This window comes from Etheostoma spectabile, unplaced genomic scaffold (genome assembly GCF_008692095.1).
Source record: "Etheostoma spectabile isolate EspeVRDwgs_2016 unplaced genomic scaffold, UIUC_Espe_1.0 scaffold00001481, whole genome shotgun sequence".
Lineage (NCBI taxonomy): Eukaryota > Metazoa > Chordata > Actinopteri > Perciformes > Percidae > Etheostoma > Etheostoma spectabile.
In genome coordinates, this window is record NW_022602758.1 from 4,584 (window position 1) to 16,030 (window position 11,447).

At 39.0% G+C, this 11,447-nt stretch overlaps 1 protein-coding gene across 1 annotated transcript; it reads left to right on the top strand.

The window, feature by feature from the left end:
• Positions 1 to 6,341: 6,341 nt before the first annotated feature.
• LOC116675103 (asialoglycoprotein receptor 2) lies at positions 6,342 to 10,925 on the top strand. The gene is made up of 5 exons (XM_032507177.1): positions 6,342 to 6,495; positions 6,679 to 6,768; positions 8,112 to 8,309; positions 8,411 to 8,565; positions 10,700 to 10,925. The coding sequence occupies exons 1-5, from the start codon at positions 6,381 to 6,383 to the stop codon at positions 10,805 to 10,807; spliced, it is 666 nt and encodes a 221-aa protein (XP_032363068.1). The 5' UTR covers positions 6,342 to 6,380; the 3' UTR covers positions 10,808 to 10,925.
• The last annotated feature ends 522 nt before the right edge of the window (positions 10,926 to 11,447 follow it).

Below are 11,447 nucleotides of genomic sequence, written 5' to 3' on the forward strand. Positions count from 1 at the left end.
GAAAGGCAAAAATAGTCAAACAACGACAAACCTTCAAAAAGAAGTGACAAAACTTTAAAAAAGAGTCACACAAAAAAGGCGGTGAAATGAATGAAGAAAGACAGACATGTCGAAAATAGTAATAAAAACTTTGAAAAAAAGAGTAAAAAGAAGGAAGGCAACACTAGGACAATTAAGTGACAAAAAACTTAAAAAAGCAAACTTCAAAAAGTGACACAGCTTTGAAAAAGCCTAAAGAAACTTTGTAAAAAGACCCAATACTTCAAAGACAAAAGACAGTCGAAAAAAGGAAGGAAGAAAGACAAGAATATGTCAAAAATAACAAGAAACCTTGAAAAAGACACAAGGTGAAAAAAGCAAATGAAGCTTTGAAAAAATACACAAATACTTCAAAGAAAAAAGACGTTAAAAGAAGGAAGGCAACGCTAGGGCGACTAAAGGACACAGAAATTCCAAAAGACACAAAAACTTTGAAAAAAAGCCTAAAAAAACTTTGTAAAAAGACACAAAACGTCTAAGAAAAAAAGACAGTAGAAAAAGTAAGTAAGAAGAAAGGAAGTAAGACAAGAATAGGTCAAAAAAGTAATAAAAACTTTGAAAAAAAACACCAGTAAGAGAGAAGGAAGGAAACACTTGGACGACAAAAGTGACAAAAAATCCCAAAAACAGCTTTGAAAAAAGCAGAAAAGAAACTTTGTAAAAAGACAAAATACTTCAAAGAAAAAAAGACATGAGAAAAAAAAAAGTCAGATCTTCAAAAGGAAGGTGCCAAACATCAAAATGTCACAGAAACTTGGAAAAAGACAGTAGAAGTTTAAAGACGGTTGAAAGAAGGAAGTAAAGCAAGAATTGGTCAAAAAATAGTAATAAAAAACTTTGAAAAAAACACAGCAAGAACAAAGGAAGGCAACATTATGGCGACACAAGCGACCAAAAACTCCAAAAGTGACAAACTTCAAAAAAGTGACAACAACTTTGAAAAAAGCAGAAAAGAAACTTTGTAAAAGACACAAAATACTTCAAAGAAAAAAGACGTTAAAAGAAGGAAGACACACTAGGGCGACTAAGTGACACAAAACTCCAAAAAGCGACAAACTTAAAAAAAAGTGACAACAACTTTGAAAAAGCAGAAAGGAAACTTTGTTAAAAGACACAAAAACTTCAAAGAAAAAATACTTTAGAAAAGGTGAGGACGAAAGACAAGAATAGGTAAAAAATAGTAATAAAACTTTGTAAAAAGACACAAATACTTCAAAGAAAAAAGTAGAAAGAAGGAAGAAAGGCAAAAATAGGTCAAAACAAACGACAAACCTTCAAAAGAATGACAAACTTTAAAAGAGTCACACAAAAAAAGCGGTGAAATGAATGAAGAAAGACAAGAACATGTCGAAAATAGTAATAAAAACTTTGAAAAAAAGAGTAAAAAGAAGGAAGGCAACACTAGGACAATTAAAGTGACAAAAAACTTAAAAAAGCAACTTAAAAAAAGTGACAACAGCTTTGAAAAAAGCCTAAAGAAACTTTGTAAAAAGACCCAAATACTTCAAAGACAAAAGACAGTCGAAAAAAAGGAAGGAAGAAAGACAAGAATATGTCAAAAATAACAAGAAAAACCTTGAAAAAAGACACAAAGGTGAAAAAAGCAAATGAAGCTTTGAAAAAATACACAAATACTTCAAAGAAAAAAAGACGGTAAAAAGAAGGAAGGCAACGCTAGGGCGACTAAAGTGACACAGAAATTCCAAAAAGACACAAAAACTTTGAAAAAAGCCTAAAAGAAACTTTGTAAAAAGACACAAAAACGTCTAAGAAAAAAAGACAGTAGAAAAAAGTAAGGAAGAAAGAAGGAAGTAAGACAGTAGGTCAAAAAAGTAATAAACTTTGAAAAAACACAGTCAGTAGAGAGAAGAAGGAAACACTTGGACGACAAAAGTGACAAAAAAGTCCAAAACAGCTTTGAAAAAAGCAGAAAAAGAAACTTTGTTAAAAGACACAAATACTTTGAAGAATAAAAGACATAAGAAAAAAAAAAAGTCAAGATCTTCAAAAGGAAGTGACAAACATCAAAAGAGTCACAGAAACTTGGGAAAAAACAGTAGAAGTTTAAAGACGGTTGAAAGAAGAAGAAAGCAAGAATTGTTCAAAAAAATAGTATAAAAACTTTGAAAAAAAACACAGCAGAACAAAGGAAGGCAACATTAGGGCGACACAAGCGACCAAAAACTCCAAAAAGTGACAAACTTCAAAAAGTGACAACAACTTTGAAAAAAGCAGAAAGGAAACTTTGTAAAAGACACCATACTTCCAAGAAAAAAAGACGTTAAAAGAAGGAAGACAACACTAGGGCGACTAAAGTGACCAAAACTCCCAAAAAGCGACAACTTAAAAAAAGTGACAACTTTGAAAAAAGCAGAAAGGAAACTTTGTTAAAAGACACAAATACTTCAAAGAATAAAAGACCAAAGAAAAAAAAAAGGTTAAACATCAAAAGAGTCAACAAAACTTGGGAAAAAGACGTATAAGTTACACAGCCTATGTACCCCCCTGCAGTCCTCCAAAGTCCCCCTAGGGGTACCATACCCCGATTTCACTGCTTTAGAGGACTGTGTTGACCCCGGTGGGATCGTCTGGGACCCTCCATGCTGTGTGATGGTGTACATCAGCTGACAGCTTCTGAGACTGACTGCAGGTCCTAAAACACCAACACTCACGTCCAGATGTGGGTGGAGTTCCCTTTGCTGTCTCTCTTCAAAACTCCAGCAAACCCCAACGCCAAACCAGTAAAATCTGCAACAACGTGGCACTGATGAGAACTGAGGGAGAGGGTGTCTGCTGAAGTCCTGATGGGGGTCCTAAGTTTAACTTTTAGGACCCTTCTGGGACTCGGGGATCTCTCGACAGGTAAACAGCCGACATTTTACTGAAATATCAACAACAGAACAGAAATGGCATCTTCAGCATTTTCTCGAGTCTCAACATGTCCGTCCCCCCCCCCCCCCCCCCCGTGTTAATTATCCTCTGTAATGAAAATGTAGCGTGTCACGTCCAATAAACCTCAACCTTCACGATAAACTCCTGAACAATCAACCATGAGCACCGTTTCATCAGTACCTCCCACAAACCGCCTATTGTAACGTGTCATCCATTTAGCGCTTGTCTCTTTAAGACCCCCCCCCCTCCTGAAAAAGTCTGCTCTGATTGGTCGGCATTTCCGGGTCTTCCGCATCTGGACTCTTGGAGTCTGTGCACCATTATTGCAGCCGCGGAATAGCGGTGACAGTACTGTAGAGCCACTGTTTACCTGTGTGAAGTATAGTGGAGTCTTTTCACTTTCATTGAAGAAAAGTACTTCTTGTTGTCTAACCCTAACCTGTACTCTAAAACCAATGTGACCCTTCAACCGTCTTTCAAGAAGTAACTGTCCTCAGTACAATTTTTACAGAAACTGGGAGAAGTCCTTACAAAAAGAGACTCAACACCACACACACAGTGTTTCACTATCTTTGTGGGGACCTATATTGACATAATGCATTCCCTAGCCCCCTTACCGTAACCTTAACCATGACACTAAATGACTAAACTTAATCCTTACCTTAACCTTAACTATCACAACTAAATGTCTAACATTAACTCTTGCTTTTACCCTAACATAACCTGATTCTAACCCTAACCTTAAAACCAAGTCTTACCCTCAAACAGCCCTTTAAAGTTGTGGGTTCCAGCATTTTTTGCCCCACAAACTGTCTGGAACCCAAAAGTATACTGTATTCAAGTTTTTAGACCCCATGAATATAGTTTAATAAGAACACACACACACACACACACACAACACTCTTACAAGCATGCCATTGTGCGTGCAATTTCAATGTGACGTTAAAATAAGAAAGTGTGGAATGTGTAGGAATGGAGATCTTTGACTGACGTGCGCCCCCCAAACCCAAACTAAACCCCCTTACCCTAACCTATGCCCTAAAACTGATCTGAACCTTCAAACAATCTTTTAGTAGTGTCCGTCTTCACAGAGCGCACGCACACACACACGCACACACACACACACACACACACACACACACACACACACACACACACACACACACACCACACACACACACACACACACACTACAGGGTGGCAGGAAACAAAGTGACAGGCTTTAACTTCGCCAACACTGTGAAACTGACCGTTAATCCTTCATCACTCTTCTCTCCCTCCTCTTCCTCCTCCAAACACTCACCCTCATCTCCTCCCCTTTCCCTCCTTCCCATCATCTCCCCCCTTGTTGGCCTCTGTTCTTCTTTAACCTCCTCTCCATGACAACTATTCTATACTTTCATACTTTTCCTTAACTAAAAGCGCTGCCAGCTGTTTTGTGTGCACAATATTTCTAACCAATCCAGACCCAAATCTGAAAGATTAAGGGTCTGGCATCGAGTAATGAAAGTCGGCCATCTCGAGGGGCGGCACCAAGCGTGCATTTGAAAATCTCACCTCATGCAATTGGATAACACTACGACCAATCACAACAACCCACGGGATGACGTATCCAGAACCCCGTACGCTTAGCTAGCAGCGGAGCTAACTGGTCGATCTGTTCAGCTCTCCTCTGGTCCCGCCTATATCAGATACACCGACGTGATTGGTGCAGCTTGCCTCTGGTCCCGCCTACATCAGATACACCGACGTGATTGGTGCAGCTCGGCTACAAGGTCATAGTTAATGAGCAGCATTACTCGATGCCGGAGTAGTAAATTCAAACTGGTTTTCCATGGTAGCCGTTCTGTCTAGCATGCCAGAAAAAGCATGTCCCCAATACATAGTCTGTCAAATGCATGACAAAAGTACTGGGATGTCTGACTGCATCTGGACCGATTTTCTGGTTAATCCGACCCACAATCCCTTGCACATCAAACTGTAAATGAGCAATAGGGTCCAAAAATCAAGATGCAATGTTTTGAAATGGCATGTCCAAATCGTATGCATCCTGCATTGCAACATTACACCCACTGTAAGATAGATAGATAGATAGATAGATAGATAGATAGATAGATAGATAGACAGACAGACAGACAGACAGACAGACAGACAGACAGACAGATAGATAGATAGATAGATAGATAGATAGATAGATAGATAGATAGATAGATAGAGATATAGAGATATAGATAGATAGAGATATAGATAGATAGATAGATAGATAGATAGACAGACAGACAGACAGATAGATAGATAGATAGATAGATAGATAGATAGATAGATAGAGATATAGATAGATAGATAGATAGATAGACAGACAGACAGACAGACAGACAGACAGACAGACAGACGATAGATAGATAGATAGATAGATAGATAGAAATATACTTTATTCATCTCAAAGGAAATTTTAGGCATCCAGTAGTAATACAACCATAACACAACAAACATATATATACACACATATATCACACATATACACACATATCACCCATATACACACATATATCACACATATACACACATGTATCACATATACACACATATACACACATATATCACACATATATCACATATACACACATATATCAAACACATGCACACATACCACAAATACACACACAAATACACACTTATATACACATATATCACACATATATACACATATATCACACACATATCACCCATATACACACATATATCACACATATACACACATACACACACATATCACACATATACACACATATATAAGTAAAAATTAAATCACTCACAGAAATGCAATGACCACGATAAGGTGAGATACTCTGGTCGACTGTGTGTAATGATGATGCAAAAGTGAAAAAGTGAACAATGCAGTAGATCATGACAAAATATTAACTATGACTATAAAATATAAACTACTATAATAACCTATAAACTGACTGAATCAGAATAAGAACACTATGTAACAGGGAATAAGTTATAATGTAGATGTTATGACCACGTGCCAGTTTCTGTTTATCATTCCAAAAATGAAATTGGATGCAATCGATGAAGATGCTGTAGACACAAAGTGGGGGTTAAAACCATTAAAGGAGACTTGAGACGTTAATTGCCAAACGAAGAACTCCTCTGTCACAACTTGAAAGCAGAACAAAATAACAGACGTTTCTATGAGCACACACACTTTACTTCCCCTTCTAAAAACAGTCATTCTTACCTGCTGAATTGGAACAGAGTCACATCCTCAGCGTAGAGGTGAGTAAAGACGGCAGACGCCCTCCTAACAGCTCTCATACAGGACTGAAGCAGGACTTAACACATCTGTTCAGGATGAACAGACCTCTGCATGACAATATCGGTAATTAAAATACTCTGATGTTTATGTGTCTGTATGTAAATCTACTATATGTCTATGTGGCAGGATGTTGTCTACATTTGTGTTTGATGTTAATCTTTCAGAGGAAATGGAGGAAGAAGAAGCAGACTATGTTAACATATCATCCAGGACTGGGGATAAAAAAGTGGCAGCTCGTCTAAGTACGTTTCTCACATTTAATATTGTCAATCTTGAGATTATTTCATCAAGCATGGTGTCAAAAACATGTGGATGTTTTCAGAGCTCTGCTTTTTCAGTACTGTTGGACTTGATGCATTCAAAGCACCCTTGACTGTTTAATCAGCATCATTATTAACTCAACTGACTTCTTATTTCTCTCTCAGACCAGAGGTCTCGCTGCTTCTCTCAGTCTTTTCTACCCATAGCAGTGTGTTGGCTGATACTCTTGGTCATCATGGGCCTCTGTATCTACTGTGAGTACCACTGTATTAACCCAAATTTCCACCAACTGCAACTCTTTTATATAGACCTTAGTGGTCCCCTAATACTGTATCTGAAGTCTCTTTTATATAGACCTTAGTGGTCCCTAATACTGTATCTGAAGTCTCTTTTATATAGACCTTAGTGGTCCCTAATACTGTATCTGAAGTCTCTTTTATATAGAACTTAGTGGTCCCCTAATACTGTATCTGAAGTCTCTTTTATATAGACCTTAGTGGTCCCTAATACTGTATCTGAAGTCTCTTTTATATAGACCTTAGTGGTCCCCTAATACTGTATCTGAAGTCTCTTTTATATAGACCTTAGTGGTCCCCTAATACTGTATCTGAAGTCTCTTTTATATAGACCTTAGTGGTCCCCTAATACTGTATCTGAAGTCTCTTTATATAGACCTTAGTGGTCCCTAATACTGTATCTGAAGTCTCTTTTATATAGACCTTAGTGGTCCCTAATACTGTATCTGAAGTCTCTTTTATATAGACCTTAGTGGTCCCTAATACTGTATTTGAAGGGGGGGTTAGGTGGAGGCTGTTTGAAAGCCATGATGTCTCTCTCTCATGGGTGGGCCAAATTCTCAAGGCGGACAAAGCAGAGAAAGGGGAGGTAACCTTGCTCCTTATGACCTCATAAGGAGAGGTTTCCAGATGGGACCATCTGAGCTTTCCTTTTCTCAATGGCAGAGCAGGATACCCAGGGCTCGGTTTACACCTCTCACCATTTCTAGCCACTGGGGGGCCATAGACATGCTGGGGGAACTCATATTAATGTTAAAAAGCCTCATAAAGTAACATTTTCATGCCATGGGACCTTTGAAGGACATCTGAAGCTAATGAGGCTTCAGCAGTCTGAGTTAGAGAAATCAAGTGTGTAACGTCTAAAGTTACAACCTTTATAGTACCAAGTTCCCTCTTTGTTTTCCCAGACAGGATTTCTGAAGCAGAGTGATAACAACACAAAGTATTTTGACAAATTTAGACGACTGAAGTAGGACTGTGGACTCTGTCCCCATCTTTAAAAAGGGCAAAAAAGGGGGGCGAGAGAGCACAAGACTACGGGGGCGAGAGAGCACAAGACTCGGGGAAAGGGAAGAAGTTGAGTTAGTAACATACATTAATGGAATGAGGTTGGATACAGATGGAGAGAAGGAGGAAGAAGAAAGAAAACTGTTTTAATGTTCATATGAACACCTGACAACAGTTTTAAGATATATTTTAAAAAATGTGAATCCATTCTGTAATGATTATTATAATGTTAAACCCTAAAGTGGCATAATTTACTAAATTAATTACCACTATGATTTTTATTTTTTTTGCAGTTACCAATCGCATCCTCAACGACAAAATCAGCGTCTTAGAAAACCAGATCACAAACCTGACCGCAGTCAACCAGGAGCTGGAGACATGGAGGGACAACGTGATAGGACAAACCAAAAACATGGAGACAACCTGGAACAAACTCAACGTCAGTCAAGCTAAGTGGACTCTTGATTTCTACTGCCACAGAGAAAACCAAGGTACGTTCAGATGATCCCATAGTAATAATAACCCATTCTACTGCTAATTATAATAACATCCCAGTGCAGTGATGTGTATTGGTTGGTCTCTGTGGGTCCAGAGAGACGGTGTAGAGCGTGTCCTCAGGGCTGGGAACTCTTCGGGTCCAGCTGCTATCTGATTCATCCGTCTGACGGGAAAACCTGGGAGGACGCTCGAGAAGACTGCAGAGGACAGGGTTCAGATTTGGTTGTTGTACACGATGAAGATGACCAGGTAATGAGAAAACTGGGGGATCCATATCCCAATAAAAACACACAAAAATACAAAATACAGAGCCTGCCACAATGTTCAGGGACTAATATATAGAGACATGTTCACCAATGGTTCCACAGTCTGGAAGAAAATCTGCGTACTGGGTTAAATCTACACACATACATCTATACACATGCATCTATACACATACATCTATACACATATATCTATACACATACAGTCCCTGACAAAAGTCTTGTCTCTTATCTATTTTGTAGAAACACCTGCTATTAACCTGACTTGTAATTAATCAATTGGTGTAAGAAATAGCTCATATGAAAAACCTCATATCTAAAACCCTCCCAAATGATGTTCAATGCACTGAAATAAATTAGTTTCACTAAAAAAAGGTTTATTATTTAAACAAGACAGAAAGGTCAAATTTTGCCAAGACAAAAGTTTTGTCGCCTATACAGAAATTGAACAAATTTACTACAATTACTAAAATATGTCAGCAAATTAAATAGCGGTACTGTGAGATCCAAATGTAATATCTTGTATGACTTCCATGAGCTTGAAGGACTGGACCCATGTGGTTTGGCAAGGATTCATTCAATGTATTGATGAAGTCATCAGGACTAGATAGGAAAGCAGTCCTGCTGCCTCCCAGAGTTCATCAATATTCTTTGGTTTGGTCTTCCATGCTTCCTCTTCCATCCTACCCCACATATGCTCCATGATGTTCATGTCTGGTGACTGGGCCGGCCAATCCTGGACCATCTTGATCTTCTTCGCCTTGAGGAACTTTGAAGTGGAGATGGAAGTATGCGATGGATCACCATCCTGCTGCAGAATTGGGCCTCTTTTATTGTTGGGAATATAAGATGTAGCTAAGATTTCTTGGTATTTGAGACTATTGATGTTGCCTTCCACCCTGCAGATCTCTCGCACACCCCCATACTGGATGTAACCCCAGACCAGGATTTTTCCGCCACCAAACTTCACTGTTTTCTGGGTGAATCTTGGATCCATGCGGGCTCCAGTAGGTCTCCTGCAATATTTGCGGCAACTGTTGTGTAATTCAACAGAAGATTCATCTGAAAAATCCACTTTCTTCCACTTCTCCAGCATCCATCCTTTTAGCAAGCTGTGGGCCTTGGCAAATGCCACACGGTTTTTCACTTGTCTTTTGTTTAGTGCTGGCTTCTGGGCCCTGATTCGACCATGGAGGCCATTTTGAGACAGAATCCAACAAACCGTTCAGGTTGACACAGGGACTTCAGGGGACCAGGGCTGGTGGAGCTCTGCTGCAGTGGAAAATGGGCTGGCCTTGGATTTTCGAGCCAACAAACGGTCCTCTCGAGCAGTGGTCTGCCTGACCTGGGCTTGTCAAAAACGTCTCCAGTGTCTTCAAATGTTTTTTTAATCCTCTGTACTTGACGCTGAGACACATTGAAGGTGTCTGCCACATCAGCAGTGGATCTGGTCTTCAGCCTCTTGATAATCAAAACCTTTAGTCTCAGGGTGAATCTTAGGCATGTTTGCAGAGGTCTAGTTGCAGTTGATGTGAAGGTCTAGTGTACTGGGGTTGTTTTTATACACACCTGAGACCTGATTGATCCATTATTAGTCCCAGGTGAAGCTCATATGACAAGGCAACAACACTTATGTCTTTGCAAAAATTTGACTCAATGGGCTTTACCAAGCTGTGAATATTAGAATACTTTTTGACAATTTCTTTTTGCACTGAAACATTATTACAAAAGCTGTTGGGATTAAAATGAGCCACTTCTTGTAAATAAATCTTGATTAGAAATATATTTCAGCGGCACTTCAGGTCAATTTGCACACAAGCAACAAGACTTTTGTCAGGGACTGTACATCTATACTCATACATCTACACACATATCTATTCACATATACAATATATATATACATATATCTATACCCCAGGTTGGCCGGATACTTAGGTGTCCACCGTGCTCTAAAGAGGGAGATCTCCACCGATCCAGAGCAGACCCTGAACGCACCACACAGCACGCTCGCTGGAGCAGTTCATAAAGGGAAATATGTGTTTTAGTGGGTGTGAACACACTGAATCTGTAGATTCCAGTCTGTTTATTTCAGTATCCGATGAGTGTTTCTCTGTTGGCAGAATGTCCTCACGTATGTCAATAGGTACATCTACGGGTCCTGGGTCGGTCTGAGGGCTGAAGGGGGGACATGGAAGTGGATCGATGGAAGTGGTCTGACTGAAAGGTGAGAGACACTTTGAATCAGAAAAAGAGGCTTAAGACATGTCTGATTAACCAAACTTTATTATTATTATTACCATTTTATTTAACCCTCGTCTCGTCTTACTGTCAAAATAGAAAATCAACACTTTTATCGATGTTTTTAACATTTTCTTAAGTTTTTATACTTTTTTCAACACTTTTGATGCTTTTTCAATGTTTTTTTGACGTTTTCAACACTACTTAACACTAATTTATTAACTTTAGTTTTACAGTTATTTTTGGAATTTTCTCTAAGTTATTTTAATTTATTTTAATTTATTATTAATTCAGTTGCTTTTTGTTCAGGACACTTGTTCCTTATCTATATTATTCCTCTCTTCCTTAGATGAGTCTCCTTCTATAAGCCCCTAGCGGGTTTCTTAATCTCACCTGCACAATATTTATTTTGTAATATTTCCCTTTTATTTGTGTTATTGTCGTCACGATTTCATCCGATCTATCAGCCCTATCCAACACCAACTCCCCCCCCCTGCCCCCCCCGGTCAGTGTGCCGTTTACGTCCAGTACAGATATACATCAGAGAGCTGTGGCGAGAGAAAAGGATGGATCTGCAAAAAGAAGGCGTCATCTTTTTAACCCCTGCAGTCGGACTGGAGGAGGTCACTG

Coding starts and splice junctions, on each gene's coding strand:
- LOC116675103 (XM_032507177.1), top strand. CDS start 6,381: ATGTTGTCTACATTTGTGTTTGATGTTAATCTTTCAGAGGAAATGGAG. Junction 6,496..6,678: donor AAAAGTGGCAGCTCGTCTAA/GTACGTTTCTCA, acceptor TTTCTCTCTCAG/ACCAGAGGTCTCGCTGCTTC. Junction 8,566..10,699: donor TACACGATGAAGATGACCAG/GTAATGAGAAAA, acceptor CTCTGTTGGCAG/AATGTCCTCACGTATGTCAA.